The 21,540-nt window shown below is 44.1% G+C and overlaps 1 protein-coding gene across 16 annotated transcripts in view; it reads right to left on the bottom strand.

Annotated features, from left to right (window-relative positions):
- tanc2b (tetratricopeptide repeat, ankyrin repeat and coiled-coil containing 2b) overlaps positions 1 to 21,540 on the bottom strand; it is a 164,101-nt gene that overhangs the window by 44,783 nt on the left and 97,778 nt on the right. For 10 of the 16 annotated variants that reach the window (XM_085761409.1, XM_085761407.1, XM_085761404.1 and 7 more), the window contains 3 exons: positions 14,988 to 15,104; positions 6,318 to 6,466; positions 51 to 234 (listed from right to left, as the gene is read on the bottom strand). In XM_085761409.1, the coding sequence (XP_085617535.1) occupies positions 51 to 234; positions 6,318 to 6,466; positions 14,988 to 15,104 (450 nt within the window). Of the gene's footprint in view, positions 1 to 50; positions 235 to 6,317; positions 6,467 to 14,050; positions 14,072 to 14,987; positions 15,105 to 21,540 lie in introns of those variants that run through there. The other 6 variants (XM_085761405.1, XM_085761415.1, XM_085761413.1 and 3 more) reach the window with 2 other exon arrangements.

A 21,540-nucleotide genomic window follows, 5' to 3' on the forward strand; every position in this document is an offset into this window, starting at 1 on the left:
CATGTGTGATATATGTTAGTCAGGTGTGTGAATCTGTGAGCAGATCTCACCGATGATGCCGCTGTCCCTGCTCTCCAGCGTCGAGGTGGGACTGGTGACAGAACCGTAGGCACAGTCCTTGTTGCCGGCCTGGCCAGGCATGGCAGGGGGGAGGGTGGAGCAGGGGCTGCCTGCAGGGGGGGAGGCAGTGCTGCTGGTCAGGGTGGAGCACGGGCTGATCCTCTGGTTCTGGCCCTGGGACAGACACACACACACACATACGGATCTTTAAAAGCTTTGTTTGTTTCCAGCAGTTCAGCTTGGCACACATGGGAATTAATGGCAAAGTAAAAAGTAAAAAAAAACATCTGAACTTTTAAAGCTGAGTCATATACAAAGGAAAATGTCATTACAATATTATAGTTTTCAAAAAGCTCAGGCCTCCTGCTGCCTTCACCGCATGCAGCCGGTCCCTCGGAGGGTTGTGTCTCCCCCACACGATCACAACACATCGCAACTCGCAATCGTCATAATATCTAAGAATTTGTGGCATTTCTTTTATACACGATATACAAGATGTGGAAGAAATACGCAAACATGCTTTCACACGCAAAACACTCAACTGCCACTAAAACCACATGTGACATCCACAGTCGAATTAAAATAATGCACTTTTATAGCGCATTTCTTCATTTTATGATTCTGGAGAACATCAGCAGAATAAACCACATGTTGGAGAGGCAGTGAACACACCAGGGATGTGACCCAGAGCATGTAAATGCAGGAAAACAGTAATTTCCCCTTTTTCAGAAACAAGCGGGAGTGGCATTTCCATGATGAGATTGTCAGACTGTCCCATGTTACATGTTAGAACAACACAACTTTAAAGGTCCATAATGTAAACAGTGGGATGTCCATGTCTTGTTGATTATAAAAGCAGATCCAGGTTCTATATTAATACTATGAAAGAATCAAAACCTTCAGTCCACACTGAAATGCACTCAACCTGGATTTGGAAACTTAAAAAAACAAGTCGTCAGGACTTGGAGTCGCTTTGTGATGTCACAGTGAAGCAGTTGCTGCCTTCAGTCGTGCACCAAGCCCCAACCCATATGGGCCCGCCATCAAGCCTTGCAAGATTTGGTTTCTCTGTTTGTTTTACCTGAAATCTGCTCTGCTCATTAGTGAATCGCTCAAAAAAACACAAGCCAATAAGAACCTGCTGCTGTTAATAAAGCTTCAGAAACTGCAAATATATTTTCTTGTGGATCAAATTAAAACAGAAGAAGTGTCAAATATGGGACATTTATGTGGTGAAAATTGTTTTAGTATCCTAATTTATATGACGCACATGTTTTCTCTTGATTGCTATGATGACTACTGATACTGAATCCATGTTTCTTCCAGTCGCAGCATTGTTTTTGGCGTCCCGCAGTGACCCTCTTCTGCATCAGCTCAGGTTAGAAGACAAGACACCACAGGGGACAAACCAAAAAAAAAACAAGGCTGCGTCTAATCTGCTGCTGCTGCTGCGAACACCCACAGATGCACTCTCACTCAAACACACAGGCACACATACTAAAAGAGATCCATGCATACGGCATCTGCATCCACTCATGTATACAAAAAGGCACAGGAAAAAAACAAAAACAAAAAAAAAAACGGGGATGCCAAGTGATTAAGTATGTGTGTCAGACAGACACGGAAACACACAAACACATGGAGGTCTCTCACGGTGCTGCTGATGAGTCGGGGTCGGGGTAAACACAGACAGAACAGGAGGGGTGAAGTCGTGCTCGGGGCAAAATCTAGTGTCGTTTACTCTGCAGGGAGGAAGAATGACGGGACACACTGCGCTAATACACACACAAACACACACACACCCTTACATGTTTACACTCAGGGCAGAGAGCTCTGACTAATGATTATTTTCCGCATCGATTGATCTGTCAATTATCTGTCTGGGGCTCGGGAGATTGAACGGGTCGTCAATGAATCAAAAGGTTGATCCCCGGCTCCTCCTGCCCTCATGTCAAAGTGTCCTTGAGCCAGACACCAATCTAACAATTGATCCAGACCAGACAGGGACGAGTCAGCGCGGCTCCACTGTCATTTATCTACAGTACAGTAGGGTCCGAGAGTCTGAGACCACTGTGTGTGAGCTGGAGGAGTTGAGAGGGTCACTGAGGTCTTTTTAAGTATATATATATATGAATAAAGCACCTCATTCATTTACTTTTTATCTCTGTAAATAACTGACAAATCATTGAATAGCATATCATAGCGATATCATTGGTAAATGGACTGGTAAATGCAGCTCAAGGACAACTCAACGCTTTACACTGTTCATTCATACAGCACTTTGTAACTACATCGTCCCATATATATTGCCCTTTATACTATGGCAAGTGTGGGTTCAGTACAGTATCTTGCCAGTATCTTTTTTTTTTAAATACTTAATTTATTCATTTTTAGATGCACAAAACAACAGAACATCAAGGTAAATAACAAACCAAACTATTACTATTATTATAAAGGGAAAAACTGTACTGTAGAGTTTCTGTAGCCATCCACAACTGTAATATTATACTTAAAAAGTGACAGATGAATAAATATTCAAGCACAATCACGACATTGAGGTGTCATGAGGCTCCTCTATCGGTTAGACTTTATAATAAGTACACACTATTAAGCATTAGTTAAAGGTGTACAGAAATGGCCGTTTGTCCTGTTTGTCGCGCCGAGTTGTCCCGAGCTGCAACACGAGTTTACCCGAGTAAGGAAAACGAATTTGATTGGTCGTTATCGAGCGGGCGGGACATTCAAAGCTTGGGGCGAGACCGAGCTCCGTGTGTGTGTGCGTGTCTCAGACGTTTGAATGACGGATTACGGATCCAATATCAGTGGCTGGTGAATCGTGTACAGGCTGACGTATAATCCGTGCGCCTGCATTATCCAATGCGAAAAAAACAAAACACACTTTCATCCCGGATTTACTCAAAAATAGAATTTTGCACAAAGTTTGGCCTACATCGTCTGAAAGATGAGTTATCACATTAATTTTATGATCCAGAGTGGGCTCAAATTCAGTTTTCTTTTCTGTACACCTTTAAGCTTTAAATACTGTACTGAATTCATCATTTATAACACATGAATACTCATTAGTATGCAGTTTAAAAACACAGTTAAAAGTTAAACCGCATACTAAAGAGTATTCATGCGTTATAAATGAAGAATTCAGTATTTATTAATGCTTAAAGCAGAAGTAAGTGGTCCGGTCGTTTTCGCTAATGCTGCGTTCCAGGCAGGCTTTTGAAATCGTAAATTACAGCTTCAAGTCACAACTTACGACTTTGTAGCGTTTCAGGCAACCCACTCGTGTTTTTCCGACCTGTTTTACCTGTGAAAGTCACTATAACGGCCACTCGTAACTTCCGACCGGTGAACTCGTACCAGATCGAACTGGTACCACTTCACGGTCGGAAAAATACGAGTTTCCTTGAACGCACCATAACAGTCCTCGTCCCTACGTCGCCACATTCACGGCGTTCCTTGGCTGCACACACAGCCCTGCATGCCGTTCTCTCTCCTCATTGGATAAAAACTGTAGGATACGATAAATGTTTTCTCCTCGGCTCAGAGCAGAGCAGAGTGACTGACAGACCCGTGTTTCAGACCAAACACTCTATGTAAGTGATTGCTGTCGGAAGATATAACTATTTAAGACTTATATTAACACAAATATATCACTTACTTCTGCTTTAACTAATGCTTAATAGTGTGTACTTATTGTAAAGTGTTACCCCTCTATCTTGCCCAAGGACACTTAGACAACATGTGGACTGGAGGAGATCGGGGATCGAACCAACAATTGTCTGGTTAGTGGACGTCCACGCTCTACCTCCTGAGCCGCTGTTGATAAGATGTGAGATAAATGTAACTTTTCTTACAACAAGGGCCCAAAGTGACGTCTCACATGATGAACAAAAGAGGAAACTGAGACTCTATAGAGAAAGTGAACATTTAGCATTATTGCTCCATAAATGATCAAGCGAGGCGACTCAGCTAACAGCTAATCTTTACAAACAAACACACACAGAAATAAACAAGCTAATCCTCAAGCTAACAGCAAATAGTAGGTGAGTTCATTTAGCTTTATATTTAGCATGAAGGTCACAGTATTGAGAAGGAAGAATACTAACAACGACAACAACAGTTTAAGTCAGAAATCACCAGCTGTGACCTCAGTAATACTATAAGTGTGTGGTTGAATTAAAACCTCTCAAAAGAACAAGTTCAGCTCCGTAAAGGTCACACTAGATGCTATAGGTGTGTCTAATGACAGAGCTACTGGCTGAATTATAAACGGTCGGTGACATGTGTAAACTCATCAGCGCACTGCCCATTACGGCGCGTGACCTCCAGGCTGTCGCTCAGTGTGTGCACAACTGATTGAAGGAGCGCAAGGAGAATCAGTTTGTGGGAGAGACTCTCTCAGTCACCAGGCTGACCTCTGCCCTCCTTCATGGATGCCATCGCTGCCATCGACCGTCGTGTTTACAGAAGCTCGACCCCGCCGGACGAAAACAAACACACAAACATGTGGACACGGGGATAAAAAGCTGGACTATACGGCGGCTGCACCACTGTGTCTCTATCTGCTGCTGCTGCTGCTAATGAACCCCCCTCTTCCTTGTGCGGAGGGGTCTGACCTTAAACGCAGCAGCACGAGGATCGGATTGAACTCGGAGCGTTGCGTCTATTCGTGGGAGCGAGAGCACGAGAGTATGAAAGGCAATTAACTGCACGCCCGGGCGAGTTAAGGTCACCTTGTTCCATCAGCTGGTGAAGTCTCCCAGCAAAGACATCCGCTACTGGAGGAATTTAACCATCTCAAATGGAGAAGAAGCAGGATGTGGTCACCGTTTTTATTTTCTAAGAAGCTGATATGTGTCTGGCTTCATGGCCATTTAACTATAGTGTAGAACAATGTAACTTGGTTATGACAGCAACCATTAAGAGAGGGGCCTTCAAGCATCAGCAGCAGCAGCAATCCAAGGTGCTACTCTGCTGTATTACTGTAATTTCTCGCGGTCCATTCAAAGCTTGTAAATGCCAAGTGAATTATATAAACTACAACAAAAGCCTGCTCGCTCATTTTCGCTATTAGACGCTGTCTCAAGGCAAATCCGTGTCATTCTTGGTGGTTAATGAATCAAACGAAATTGCAATCTGGAGAACAGTATTTGGGGCAGATATCTGGCATATTAAGTTTCTGCTGCTGCTGCTGCTGCTGTTGTGTGTGCACGATGCAACAGGGTGCTAGCATGAGTCACGTCTCTAAAAAAGAGCCGCTTGAATAAACCTCTCTCAATTTATACACCCCCACTGCTACAGCAGCGCACACATCAAGCGCAGGCAGGCCATCAGTCTAATTGCTTATCCACACTGCTTTAGTGCAAACCCATACCTAGACCTGCTTGAAATGCTCCTGCAACAGGTTTGCCCTCTTTTTACCCCCACTCCTCCTCCTCCTCCTCCTCCTCCTATTTCTCTCTTTTTTCTCTCTCTTTCTCTCTATCTCCCCCCACTGCAACTGTTTTTCTCCCCTGGCTCGGAAAATTCATACCCGTCAAATCAGGTTTAGGTAGAGAAAACCAGGACATCTGCTACAGAGCTTAGAGCGGGCTCGTTGTGCCAAGAGCTGTTTGTTGCACAACTGCCAAATTCACAAACAGAAAGGTTACGGTGCAGGAGAGAAAACATTGCACCCGGCCTGCTGCACGCTGTCAGCCCAGGAAACTTGCCTTCAATAAAAAGAAAAGTAAAAAAAAAAAAAAGAAAGAGAGAGAGAGAGTATTTTTAAAATAAAAAAATCTAATTAGATAAGACAGATATCTGATGTTTGATGGAGATGTGCTGGTAAATTCCTGAGGCCAATGCAACCGTGGTGTCTGAGGGCAATTTACAGAGAAGCCTTTTGATCTGGCTATCCTGACGTCTAAACATCTGTCAAGCCGGAGTGTAAACAAAGATATAATGGAGATAAATGTCAGATCGAATCAAGACGATCGCCCGTTTGTCTACGCTCTCTCAATTGAAATGTGTCAGAATCACAACCGCAATAAGACAATTACCTCAGGATAAAGCACGTCAACAGCATGAAGGGCAACAAACAAAAAAGTTTTTAAGGCCGTCACAGCCTGAAGACAATGTTTCCTTTATACAGACTCAGACAGAGCAGATAATCCAGATAAGCGATGGAGCCTGTCCGTCATGTGTTCGATAGCAGATTTGATCACAAAGTCCGGTTCTTGGGCGGATTTTAAAACCAGTACCTGTCTCGCCTCGGGTTCCTCCATGCTGTACTGGGTGCCGGCTGGCCCCTCACTCACTTTGTCTCCCAGAAGGAAACCCAGGCGCGTCATCAATGTGTTGGCTGCCTCATCCACCGACGGAGGGGGGCCCAGCTCCTGGCTTGACTCCCCTGCAGAGGCAGAGAGATGGAGATGGAGAGGCGAGGAGGAGGAGGAGGAGGAGGAGGAGGAGGAGGAGGAGGAGGATGAAGAGGAGGAGAGAGGAAAAGCACAGAAGAAAGAATGTGTGTCAGTGGTGGGCAGAGAGAGTACACACCGGCTTATTTAGCTATTTTTACCGATAGAAAAAACACAAAAATCATCCTTTAAATATGTTTTATATCCTTTTTTACCTGGAAAAACTAAACACACACACACTAAAACACACACACACACACTACTGTATATTTACTACACCTGCTTTGCATAAACCACAACCAACAGAAACCGAGCACAGCAGCTGCGCTCGGGACGATGAAGTGAAAACACTCTACCTGAGTTTTTCCGTAGCTCAGAGCTGTGCATCACACACACACACAGACACACACATACACGCACACACGTACGTTCCTCCACCACCACAGCTGGGCATTTCTTGGCTGCAGTGTGTCTTCTTCAACTTCTTCTTCTTACATAAACTCCACACAGAAATCCCCTCAGACACACCGACTCACAGGAATCCTTTCAACAACAAAAAGAAAAGAAAAGAAAGGAAAAGAAAAAAGAAAAAACGAACTCCGCGTGAAACAAACGGCGAGCGAACAAAAGCCGACCACACTGACAACTCCTTCCGCACCAACTCATCACCACTGCAGCGTGTGTGACGTAATGTGAGATACGCCCTTCACCTGTGAAGTGTGTGTGTGAGTGAGAGAGAGACAAAGGGAGCGAGAAAGACAGAGAGAAAGAGAGAGAGAGAGAGAGAGAGAGAGAGAGAGGGGGGGACCAATGGTGTGTGACTTTTCAAGACAGGTAGGTGTGTGTGTCCTGTTTACACAAGACCGCTGGTGTTAAAGAGAAATGAAAACACCAGGGTGAGCCTGCGTGATGATCAGATGTTCAAACACCACACACACACACACACACACGTTTGTATGGCTATCTTTGTGAGGACACTCACTGACATAATGTATTCCCTAGCCCCTTACCCTGACCTTAACCATCCAAAACAAATGCCAAACCTTACAGTAACCATTACCCTTAACCTAACTTAAACCTAATTATAATAACCTAAAGTCTTAACCGAGAAAGCGAGAACCGGCCAAAATGTCCTCAGTTTCCCAAAATGTCCTCACTATGATGGTTTAAAACAAACTGGTCCTCACATGTACAGCTATGCAAGTAGCTACACATACACACACACACACAGACAGAGCTGAGGGATTTCCGTTGCCAACTTTGCACCAGTTCCCAAAACAAAACAAAACCAACAACATAAAAAAAAAAAAAGTCCTCATCTTTCTTGTCCAGTTGCCAGGTTACAATACCTTCTTCATCTTCTTCTACCCATTACAAACTGTCACCGGTGGCGGTGTCATGTTATTCAATAACACCTTGATATAATACTCCAGAGGTGTCGACCATATCGGTTTATTCACCAGAGTGAGTGTCACTCTCGGGGATGAAGCTCCCGCTAATTACTCTCCCCTGCTGGTTGTAAGAAGAGTAACTACTGGCTGGATGCAAACAGCTGTAATTGGATGTGTAAACCTCTGAATTGGCCCAGACGTTAAGGACACGACGAGACCGCCGGCGGTTAAATAAACAGGGGTGAAAGAGAGAGAGAGACAGCAAGTGGCAGGGCCGGTTTTCTCTGCTCGCTCGTTTTCCTGCCGGGCAGGTCGGACCAGACCGGCAGGTTAGCTGCACCGAGCTCTGACTGACGACTATTAGACACCGCGCCACCTCTTTGAAGACGGACAGCTCCGTCTAAAGCCTCCTTCAAGCCTGCAGCCTCTTGCAGTCCATTCAAAGCCCCCGAAAGCCCAGGGCCTCCCCCCCTCCCTCTGCAGTCGCTCATGGACGAGGAAAAAAAAAAAAAAAAAGGCAGAGCACGACTGTCAGGATCCTCATTAGATTTACTCCAAGTGTCTCTGAGCAAGTAAAAGAAAGACAGGCATCTTCTAAAGGGAGGAGGGAGAAAGGCTTTGAAGCAAATGGAGATGACATGTTGCTGTGCTTCAATAAACACACACACACACACACACACACACACACACACACACACACACACACACACACACACACATACTTATACAGAGCTGCAACCAATAATGAGGTAATCACAGCACATTAAGGCCCAAAACAGCTAATTAGGTATGAGGTCTGATGAGATTGATACGGCTGCTGCTGCTGCTCGGTAATGCAGCTGGGATGGATACACTTTATGTGGAGCAGGATGCATTTATGGCGAGGGCCTCCAAGGTCACCGCATCCCAGAGCATCCCTGGAGGAAGACGAGGAGCGCAGTAATGGAGAGGAGGACGAAGGTGGATGGAATTACTCGTCCACCTTCCTCCCAGCTACTGTAATATCACAGAGGGAACAGCTGACACACACACACAGAGACACACACACAACGGTCGTCAAATGGGAGACAAATTGCAGGCGAACAACGACACACACACAAAAAAAAGCAGAAAACATCTGTCCACTGAATCTGTGTTGTGTGTGTCTGTGTGTGTCTCTGTGTGTGTGTGTGTGTGGACATGGAGGCAGCGACGTCCTTCCCAGTTGACAGACTGGTAGTAGTAAGCAGTGAATACATTAGCACTGATTAGTCAACTGCTCCTGGTGGGTTTTTCTGCGGCCGTGACCGTGATCAAACAGGGGCTCAGTCTGTACGTGTCGTGTGTGTATTATATATGTGTATGTGTGTGCTTCTCTCTTTGTCTGTATTTTAGTTCCCTTCCGCCTCCATTCTTCCCCTTTTTAAAAAAAAAAAGATTTGCTTCGTGCTACTGCCTCTCCGTTGCGGCCAGCTGTTGGACGACACTGTGCAGCGGCGAGAAGTTTGTCTGCGTTTCTTTTTGATGTGGGAGCAGCAGAATCTCAAGCCTGGCTGCTGAAGCCCACAGTCTGTCCCTTAAGATAAACACAGACAATCCCTTTGTACAACTTTAAACTGACACACACTCACAAAAAAACCCTACAACACAGTCAAACAGATGGCTGGGCGACTACACTGTAATCATGGGACAATTAAAAGCTAAATGACATCACAGCTCTTCTAGTTCATCATCTGATTGTAAAATACACATATTTTACACTTTAACACTTTAATTTCTTTATCCATGCGAAGAAATAGTATGGATAACTTCACTCTGAAGCTCTTCTAACAACAGGTTGGTGAGCCAATCAGAAGACAGGAAGGTCTGAGCCTGACTTGTGATTCGCTGACTGTTTTCTGTATGATCGAATAATAATAATAATACAGTAGATTTCAGTTAAAGCAAACAACAACAAAAAGAAACTGGATGGGTAGGTCAGGGTGGAGCATGCCTGAGAGTAGCGACTGCTTCGTTGTGACATCACAGAGTCACAGACGCCCTGACGACCTGTTTTAAAGCTGGTGTCGGCAGGATTTGTCCACAGCCCACAGCTCCATGTATCTTTGAACAATCAAATCTATTCTGGTCTGGTCAGGGGGTTCCTGATTGGTTGAAAGGGGGCGGCCCTACTCTGTCCTAACAAATCAGGAGGATAGAGTAGGGCCGGCCCTTTTAACCAATCAGGAACCCCCAGACCAGAATAGATTTGATTGTTCAAAGATACCGGGAGCTGTAGGCTAGAGAAACACTGTGATCGCCCCAAACACACGGACGTTTCCTTACTGATAGCTGAATGAAAAAGTTAATATTTTGTTTTTAAAAAATCCTGCCTACCTCAGCTTTAAGTCTCAGTTTCTGAATACAGGCTGTGTGTGTGTTTTGATACTTCCACAGCACTGACACAGAACCCAGAGCTGCTTTATAATCAAAACAGAAAGAAAGGAAGTTTTCGGACATATTTGGTATTCAATATGACGATGATCATCTTCCTAGGGAACAATCGGATCACATTGCTTCTGTCACCCTCTTAGCTTTTGTCACCTTCTTAAAGCGAGGAGAATAATTTTACTTAATTGGAAACAGGCTGCCCAGCCCTCCTACAAACATTGAGTTAGAGATACACTACAACTCCTGAAGCTAGAAAAGATTAGACTGGCTGTATGACGTCCTAATGATAATTTCAGCAGGATATGACAACGTTTTATTCCATATCTGCTCCAACAAACATGAGGTTTTGTCCTAAATGTCATCTATATATTGTTTTTTACTATTACTGAAAACCACGTTTGTTCTCTCTCATACACACGCCGTATGTTTTGTCTTTGTTTTTGTTTGTTTTGATGGTTTTGTCGATGATACAATCTCCATTCATTTCCTCTTTTTTCTGCTTGTCCACTGGGGTGGGGGTGGGAAAAAAGTTTGTTCTTGCATTTCTGTATAAATGCTGTTACATTTTCAATTGTGAAAACCAATAAGTAAAGTGGGAAAAAAAGTTTTACTTAATATGATATGGGTCCTTTAAAAGTTCCTCTGAATGTAACCGATACTGATGAGTTTCCATCAAAGGGGAAACAGACATGATCATAATCTATTGATTTCTTTGTTTTTGTGCAGCTCACATTTCTCTGTTCTCCTAACACCTAAGTTACTGCAGACGAAGTTTCATGTGAACATAAAGAGCAGAAAGAGCCGCCTCGAGAGGAACGGCAGGTGTTTCCCACCTCAGCTCCACCGTGAGATCCTTTATCGTCAAATCTGACTTTAACAACACCAACCAAAAAAAAACACAATCACATTCATCACCAAGCTTAAAATACATCTCTTATTTAACACACGCACGCACATGCACACACACTCCTCTCTCTCTCTCTCCTGAGCTGCGAAGGAGACAGATGGTTGCCATGGCAACTATCTTTGCGCGCAGCTAGGAATGTGTTTCTGTGCGAGCGCATCTGCTTCTCCCCCGGCCGTCCACAGATCTGCCCTCTCGCCACCGCCAGCGAGAGAAGAGGGAAGCATGTGTGCTGCAGGCGGGGGGACTGGACAGGACAGGAGATGGTATTAATAGGCCTGGGCTGCAGGTAAGATAACACACACACACCCACACACACACACACACACACAAAGGAACACACACACCATGTGGTGCCTTCTCTGTTTCAGCCATACCTGACGATGACAGGATCCCAAAAGCAACCGAACCACATTTTTTAAATAGATAGTTAAAGATGCAAAGTGAGGAGATGACACACACACTGATCAGGAGGTGAGAATTAAAGGGATAGTTCAACATTTTGGCAGATTGGCCCATTGCCATAATCCCTATAGTTTTAGGAGTAGGTTCGTTACCTTTAATTGTCGGTGCAAGCTATTTTTAAAATGGCGGAGCACCCTTATCAAAATTATCAAATACACAATCCAACAACTCCAAAACGCTCTGGTGGACAGACTGTGACATGCACATTCACCACACTATGAGATAACGCAACGTTACGAGACAGAGTTGTTTTCGAGTCTGTAGCGTAGCTCTGAGCAGCTCGCGGTTCCGCTCCGCCGTTCTAAAAATAACTTGCACTGACAATTAAAGGTAACAAACCTACTCCTGAGACTATAGCGATTATGGCAATGGGCCAATTTGCCAAAATGTTGAACTATCCCTTTAATGCACAGATTGGATGTTGACGTCTAAAAAAGAAGTGGAAACAAGGTAAATCACACTTTATATCGCACATAAGGTTGAACATTAAAGCATCCGTACTGGCCTCTGTCTGTACAAACGTCAACCAGCCAGGGAGTGGAGGACTGATGAGAGGAGATGAGAGGAGGAGGAGTGAATTTCACATTCCTCGTGCACGGTATTGATCTTATCTACGCAACAACACGTAAATGCCTCAAATATAAAAGCGTGCTGGGACTTAGGTCACCAGGTTTGGGTTAAGAGTGTGGGTGATGCGCTGGTACATGTAGAGACTCTCCGGCTCCTCTGAGCAACGTTGCAAATCAATGAGCGGCACTGTATTTTGGTCGTAGTGGATACTAAATTTCATCAGCAACAAAATGAAAAAAAAATGAAAAAAATTCTTGTTATTTCATCCATAAAGATGTTCTAATTGTTTCTTTTTTTCGAGGAAATTGACTGGATCGTGACTCTTGAATATTAATCCTCCGGCACTTTAAGCTACATCTTGTTTTTAGTTTTTTTCCCCCTAATTATTTCTGTTATCTGGAATATTTCCATGTCTAGGTTATCTGACTATTGAGCTGTAAACATCTGGCACTCCTGTTATTAACTCTTCTTTTTATATTTATGAAAATGTTTAATTGATGCAGTGTACTGTACTACATGTACATGTGATGGTTTTTATCTGTCCTGCAAATGAGTATATATCCATCTATATCTTCTCTATGAATCACATGTCCAAACCAAAGGCATTTTTGGCATCATGATGGCGCCTGCAGTCTTTCAATTAATTTCCCATTCGACTCCATTCATCCATTCAAATCGCACTTTCCAACAGTATGTAATCACACATGCAACTATCACTTTGCTCCATTAAAATCACGGTGTGGTGCTTCCTTCACTGTCTGACCGGGGCTGCCTGTGAGCTACAGGACAAACTTTTGTTTACTTTTCAGCTTCATCTGCCTGCCGGCCGCTCAGCTGCTGCCGACACAGACACAGACAGGAACAGGAGCTTTTTGTCTTTCTCTTCATGATGATTAAACACTGATGAGAAAACACTATCAAGATATTCAAATAAAGAATCAAGATACATAACAACAAGAAATAAGCAGAAAACAATCAATAAAAACCAGTGGGCTTATCTCAAAGTGAACTCAGCTATATATAGCTAACGTGTCCACACCTAGTCTGGGTATGTACAGTACAGCACTGTAAGTTGTGTTGACCTCTAACATCATTAGAAAAGCTTTCACTCTGTAATATACCGACGCTGTGCTGGTCGGGTTGGGTTTTTACGAGCTATCTCGCAAAAATATTCACAAACCATATTTATGACCGTGCAAATTTCTTTTCGGTCCATAAAAATCAGCTGATACCTGACTTCCACTTCCTTCACTTCCAGGAAAAAAGCAGGCAGCGTGAGGACTGGCATGCGATCAGATGTTTAAGTCACCGCCCTGCCGCGACTCGTGCCAGGGAGCTCTTGTTAAGAGCTCAGACGTCCATCTGTCCACCTGGGGAGGCTGCGACGAGTTTGTTGTTGTCACCCATGAAAACTCCTCCCCAGCACCTCCTGCATGGTTCCTCTCTCTTGACTTGTTATTATTGCACAGGCGGGCGGGCGGGCAGAGTATTCCTGTTTGTAATCAACTGTGTTTTCCTGCCTGAATGGCACCAGAGATTACAATTTCAACCCTGATATGTCACATCTGCAGGAGCTCATCACAGCTGATAAGGTTATTCCACAGTCTGTTCCACAAGGTCGATGCAAAAAATAAAGCCAGGGTCAACTTTTTTTTTTCCTCTCTCTCTCTCTATATCTCTTTTCCATCCATGTGATTCAACCAGAGAAAGAAAATCCAGGTGCTTCAGCTACAGGGTCGACTACACTACGGCACTGCACACCATCTACAGTAGTTACCTGCATGCTCTATAGATCTATAAAAAGTATATTCTAGTGTCTCTACAGACGGATCACCTACTTAGAGCTCCCATCGAGCAGAGACTCAGCAGGAGAGGCTGGCAGACGGAGAAGGCTGGCAGCACCCTGTCCACCATTTTCCTCTTCCTAAGTTACAGTAACAGTGAAGCCCTGTGAAGACCCTGCATCACTCTTTCCTCTCCTCTCTCATGTCCTTTCGTCCAGCAGCAGCAGCATTTGTCCTCCTCCTCCTCCTCTGCTGCTGCGTGGGGGGGAAGTCTGAGGTCGAGCCAACGAGACACACGTCAGGAATCTTACGCTGCGTTTTCTCGGCGGCAACAGGAAGAGGAGAGGCGAGATGAGAAAGCAGATACACTACAGTGGAACCAAAAATCTCAGCAGAGCGCTATCCTCGAGTGACCCGCTTTACTGTCCTCCAACGCCGCGCACGAGGAGGGGAGGGGAGGGACAAAGAGGAGGAGGAGGAGGGGGGACGGGGACAGAGCAGAGTAGAGCAGAGAGGGGGTTTGACAGGGATGGGATAGAGTAGAGGGGGTCGGGGAGACGATGGGAGGGAGGGAGGGGGTATTTTGAGGGAAATCTGGACTGTCTGCCGGATTACAGATCAACCGCCGGCTGTGAACGCAAAAAAAACAAACACAGCGGCGGGGCGGCGGCACCTAAATGAGCTCTGCGTCCGAGGAAGCAGAGCAGAGCAGAGGGAAGCAGCGAGGGAGGATTAGAGACACAGAGAGGGAGGAGGAGGAGGAGGAGGAGGAGGAGGAGGAGGAGGACGGACACTGTGGGCACCAGGCAAAGCTATTTCATTAATGACCTCGGCAATGTTTTCGTCTTGACGGCAGCAGTCGGCACAATAACTGGAGATACATTTTCCCTTATTGCACACTCTCTCTTCCTCTCTGCTGCATGGAACCGACACACACACAAAAAGAGAGAAACGAGGGATGAGCTGGCCGGGAAAAAACTAAAAAACTTACCAGGGCAGTATGTGTCCAGGTCTGGATTCTTGGCAGTGGTGGAGGTGTGTGTAGGGGAGCCAAGCTCTGATTGTGGAATGCGAGGGCTCTCCACAAACTTTGCTTTCCGCAGAGGGGCTGGGAGCAGAAAGCGCACACACACACACACACACACACACACACACACACACACACATATAGAGAAGGAGACAACACATACACATACACACACACACACACACGACACAGATCAGGGAGATGGAGGAAGACAAGAAAAGAGAGGAGCGACAGGGACAGGACAGAGAGGGAGGAAGACAGAGAGCTTACTTGATGCAGCACACTGATAAAATGAAACACATCCTGAGGCAGCTTTGTATGTGTGTGTGTGTGTGTGTATTTTTGTGTTGCTTTGGGTCAAATAAAGCTAAAGCATGAGAAAAAACAAGCAGCAGCAGCAGCAGCAGCAGCAGCAGCAGCAGCAGTATGAGTAATCAGGAAACTGGACTAAGTGCAAACCAATACACCAGCAAGAAACAACCACCGGAGTCTCCATGTTTCACTCTGTGTGGGAACTGGGTTCAATACTCACACACACACACACACACACACACACACACACACACACACACACTTGTGAAGCAGCAGGTGCAGCAACATGAACTTTTTTAAAGTGGAAAGACGGGAGTGTAAGCTCGTTGGGTCCGTTTTGTCCATGTCATAATCACACCAAGACTGCAAATGAGATCTATTTATAGGAAAACGTCCTCGCGCCTGAGTCAAGCACAGACGTCGTCTGACACATGAAGTGAATGAATGAGTCCCTTCGAACTGGGATGACGCTGGTGGAGGACGCGGCTGTGACACCATTTTTTTCCCCCGTAGGTCCTTGAACGTGGCACACAGGGAGTCGAAGTAGCTTGTTATACAGACCATGAAGTACAGTACAGGTCAGGCTTCAGTTCACAAGGCACACAGAGACAGAAAGAGGAACAAACACAACCATCCAGTGTGACTCTTTTGTTAGTGTAGAGCAGCTTTTACAAGTACAGAGCTGATTATGTGTGTGTGTTTGTTTGAATTATAACACCACCATAAAGCTTCCTACGCCGCCCAGTCTAACAGATGGAAATAAAAACGTCAGGTTTTTTGTTTTTTTGTAACGGTGAACATCTGGGTAATGGAGCTCCAGGAGTGACCACCTCAGCAGGAAATACTGTACGACACATCTCTGAGAATCTTTCATCGCATAAAAACCATCACTGTCTTTTCTTATAGCGTTAATAAATACAATGCAGAGTCATACACAGGCCAAAGTGTGTAAGAGAAGTTCAGGGTAACACTTTATAATAAATACACACTATTAAGCATTAGTTAAGCATTAATAAATACTGAATTCTTCATTTATAACGCATGAATACTCATTAGTATGTAGTTTATAAACACAGTTAGTGCTTATCAATGATGAGTAAACCATTTTTAACTGTTTATAAACTACATACTAATGAGTATTCATGTGTTATTAATGAAGAATTCAGTATTTAATGCTTAACTAATGCCCAATAGTCAGTACTTACTATAAAGTATTATCAAATTCAGCTAATATCAACTAAACACACCACACTCGCTGCTTTAATGTGTTTTTTTCTCTTTTTGGTACTTGTGGGGTTTTGGGATGGGCAGAAACTGAGCATAATTTGCTCTTCATCGACTAATCTGTTGAAAAAAGGGGTTTAAATAGATTATTTATTATGTACTGTAGCTACGCTGTAACTGTTAACTCTTCTTACCGTGGGAGAGTGCACGTGTCAGAAGCGATCGACACACTGTGACGAGCAGCGTGAACATGAACAGCAGCTGAAACATATGTTCCAGAGACAATGAGCAGGCTCTTTACTGCTTTTGTTTAAAGGCTCGTGTTGCAGTTAATGCTAGTATCATGTAGTGGTGTATGTGTGTGTGCAACTGTGCATGCAAGTGTGTGTGTGTGTGTATAAGATGGGTGGAGAACTGTTATCCGTCTGTGTATATACTGGACGTCTTCGCTTATGGGAAGACAAAGACAAAATAGGATACGTCAAAGCAAACTGCAGCAGCACAGACCTTTAGTCAATGAGACATACTGTACATAACAACTATGAAATCTTGTCCTCATTCTGTATTGTATGTACTGTACTGCATTTATTCTGTGTTGTTTCATGTCTAAACTGTGTTTTTTACTCTATGCACATCTGTGAGCACGCCAAAGATGAATTTCCACTGCTTTTTGCAAGGGACAATACAGTTTTTTCCCATTCTGATTCTGATAAAACATATACAGTATACAGCATAAACCATAACTATCTCCTCCTCCGAACTTGCTATTTCAAGAAAATACCGTCTAATCTCCTTCTTTCCAAATCAGCACGAAGACAGATGCTAATCTTCAAATGACAACGTCTCAGGAACGAACTGCTTCATACTTGGTGACCATGATTTTTCTCCACACAGTATAACTGCATTATTATACATTATAAAACATTTGCATTTAGCTTTCTAACATGTTGATGTTAAGCAGGCATAATGTTTACCATGGGTGTAACCTTACTACGGCATGATAGCACGTCTTTAGTTTTGCAGGTGTTTGATCACAACATACGGACTGTGACCTGATGAAGGTTCATGATAAAGGATCTGTTACAACCAGTCGACCGTGAGCCAATCATCAAACAGCAGCAGCAGAGATGATTTACTGACACATAACTGTGATACAAGTGCCAGGTGAATGAAACAGTCGTAATGTTTACAGTAAATGTTTTGCAATTATAAGATTTACTTCAAAAAGTCTGTTTTCTTGATCCGGATCTGCACCAAAAACAAACAAGTTGTCGGTCGTCGTCCCACAGTCGTAACTTTCCACCAAAAAAATAAAAAATAAATCACTCAAATCTGTTGTGGAGCTTTGTGATGCTCTGCTCACTGCTCAATCAAACAAACAAAAACTAAATCCACTTGGCAGAGAAAAGAAAGAAAGAAAGTACTCTATAAGAGCCCTCTAAGAGTGTGTGTGTAGATGTGTTCCCTTGCCTCACACTGTTAATGCCGTGTTGGTATGGTCTGGAGAAGACTCTGGTAATTGACCACATCTAGGAAGTGAGCCAGCACAGATGCCACAGTGAGAAACTACAACTGACAGCCAGGAGGAGGAGGGGGGGAGGAGGAGGAGGAGGAGGAGGAGGAGGAGGAGGAGGAGGAGGAGGGGGAGGAGGGGACGGGAGTTACCCACGACTGGATCAACTGCCATGACAGACGCTCTCTGACAGAGACATACTTGATATATTCTGCCTGACAGGAAACCCAGACTTCCTTTATTTTAAATCACTAGTTATGTATTTCATCCAGTGTTGTACAAGTGAAGTCAGCAGAGGTGTCCATCTTATCAATTAACTTCTATTAAAGGGATAGTTCAGCATTTTGGCAAACTGGCCCATTGCCATAATCCCTATAGTTTTAGCAGTAGGTTCGTTACCTTTAATTGTCGGTGCAAGCTAGTTTTAGAACGGCGGAGCAGAGTCGTGAGCTGCTCAAAGCTACGCTACGGAGGGTAATGGGATTTCTTGGGTTTCCCTCATCAAACTCATCAAATACACAATCCAACAACTCCAAAACGCTCCGGTGGACAAGTTGTGACCTGCACATTCACCACGCTATGAGATAATAATGGAGCGTTACGAGACGGAGTTGTTTTCGAGGCAAAGAAACTGCATGCTGAAAAACTGCCCATGTCGGGAACGCGCATCAGCGGTTTTGTGTGAAATTACCTCTAAAACAACTCCGTCTCGTAACGTTCTGTTATTATCTCATAGCGTGGTGAATGTGCAGGTCACAACTTGTAGATCAGAGCGTTTTGGAGTTGTTGGATTGTGTATTTGATGAGTTTGATGGGGGAAACGTAGAAGTCCCATTAGCCTCCGTAGCGTAGCTCTAAACAGCTCGCGACTCTGCTCTGCCGTTCTAAAAATAGCTTGCACCAACAATTAAAGGTAACAAACCTACTGCTATGACTATAGGAATTATGGCAATGGGCCAATTTGCCAAAATGCTGAACTATCCCTTTAATGATGAATGGACGGCAGGGTGATTAATTATAAAGAAATCTGTGATAATTATAAATGTATATTTTCATATTTATTCATATGTGCTTATTCTCCTCGTGCTTCTCTCCAAATTCACTCAAGTTTGTTTCCTATCAATTAACTAGTTATGGCAGGTTTTGACTTCCCTAATCATTTCCCCTAATTATTTATCTTTTGTTTCGATTCCACATTGAATTTCTGCCTGTTCATCAAAAGAGCACTTGTGTGCACGCTTGAGCAACAGCTCCAGTCCAATGTTATAAGCAATTAAAGCTGTAAACAGGAATTAGTTGAGAGCACTTCAGTAGAAAAGAAGTGTCTACAAACCGTTTCTTTGGTTGTTTTTTTTTTCCATCATCCACTGCGTGACTCTTTAAAAAAATTCACATTAGCTCATAGAAGAAAAGTCTGTACATGTCTCCACAATCTTAAACCACAATCAAGCTAAAAAGAAAAAGAAAGTTGGATTTCTCCGTCTCAGTCCTGCCTTGTTATGATAAGCTGCTTGTTTGCTTGTACCTGCAACAGCTTGTAACCAGCTACAAGTGGAGAGTGACAGACTGAGCCCTCACGTGACACAGCGTCTGCAGGCGCTGCTCATACACATCAGCACTTCACTCCATCACGCTGTTAACAACAGTCGAAAATGTCTATACGGAGAAACTGAAAGCCCTTTTTTATTTATTCCCCCCTTTTTCTTCTCCTTTCCCCCAGAATATAAATTTTTGGATGAACTATATTGAATGGGAGATTACCATTTCTTTTGTCTTTTTTTTTTTTTTGCCTCCCTGATCTCACCTCTATAAAACGGTGAAGTGCGACTGTCTATTGGAGTAAATCCCCTCTATAGCACTGGCTCCAGGAGACTAAATCCCAGGGACTTCGCTCTCCTGCAGTTCTGTTGTCAGTGTGTGCCAGGCTGAGGTTGGGTGACAGTGTGATGGATGGCAGCAGGCAAATCCACTCCTCTAATGAGCTTATGAATAAATATATCTAGTCTGTGTGTGTGCAGATGCACGTGGCCGTGAAATAGATATTTGTTACATCGCTCTGGATGTCGGGGTGTGAATATGAATATGCATGTGGCATGTATGCAAGTGTACATGTGAGATTAGAGTGAGAAGGAGGAGGAGGGGGGGAGGGTATAGAAGAAGTGGTGACAATAAATACGCTGTAAGACAATGTGAAAATTTAAAAAGATGATCTCTATTCCCAGGATTGCACACGTACACACATATACACACACCGCCTTTGGTGAAATGATCAACAAAATAAGAAAGCAAGTCAATATTGTGATTTAAATTCGCAGGCTGCTGTGCATATGAAAGAGGGGGAAGCGTCTTTTCAACACGACGGTCCCCTCAGACACAACCTGCGCTTTCAACAAATAAATGACAAGATCTGAATATGAATTGGAAACTCCAATATGCGACACACACACACACACACACACACACAGCCTCTCTCTCTCTCATTTGCTGCAGATAAGCCACTGATAAGCGAGTAAATGGAGACATTTCTATGGCGATGATGAAGCGTCGTCTGCTCCGTCTCGGTTACATGTGACCTCAGGCTCCCACTCAGACAAAGACATAGGTGCCCACACATGCATGCATTAACACACGCTCACACACACGCTCACACACTCACATACACACAAACAGAACAATAATGTGGGTGAGGACATACATCGCCCAGCTGTCTGCAGCCCAAGCAGAGCTTCACAGAACAACCGAGCACGCAGCCCTCGTAGCTATGGCAACTACAGCAGAACACAGCAAAACGAAACAAGTCTTGTCCACCTTTTTTTTTTTACGAGGGGGAGGAGGAGGTAACACTGGAGGGTGATTTCTCCGGCGCTAAAAAGTCTCAAGGTCCCAACACGTTTGCTGAAATGTAATCAAGTGATTCGAGCTCTGAGCCGCCGCACAGAACTGGATCTGGATCTGGACCTGGACCTGGATCTGGACTTCCCCTCCTCCTCATCCGCTCGTTCAAAGACAAGAGCTGCCTGCTGCAACGGAGGCTCTGATCTTTTGTGTTGTGGCTATTCTTGTCTGCAGGTGCCTGAAACAGAGCTGAGGTCGTCCTTATCAAGTGTCCTTTGAGGACGGTGAAGAGGCTTTTACACGTCGAGTTCCTGCATCCAACATCATTCTCCAACACAGCTGGAAGATTATCACATTATATAGCTTAAAAAGATATTTTATGCAATTGGAAATCAATTCCCTGTGTAAATGTTAGATTTACCCTGAATGCCTGTTTCGCAGATTGATTGATGTGCCCGTGTTTTTAAAAAAAAAGTTTTTATTTGATTATGTCTCATCTCTAAAAAAGGTCAAGAGTTTCCTTTGACATTTGGCGTTACATTTCATGCGACAAAGGGAGATTTGTGACAAATTGGCCTATGAATTCACTAAAGAGATGCAATCAAAAGTGCAAGAACAAAGTTTTCTTTTGGT

Source organism: Trachurus japonicus, chromosome 19 (assembly GCF_045865225.1).
Source record: "Trachurus japonicus isolate A0001 chromosome 19, Traja_1.0".
NCBI classification, from domain to species: Eukaryota; Metazoa; Chordata; class Actinopteri; order Carangiformes; family Carangidae; genus Trachurus; species Trachurus japonicus.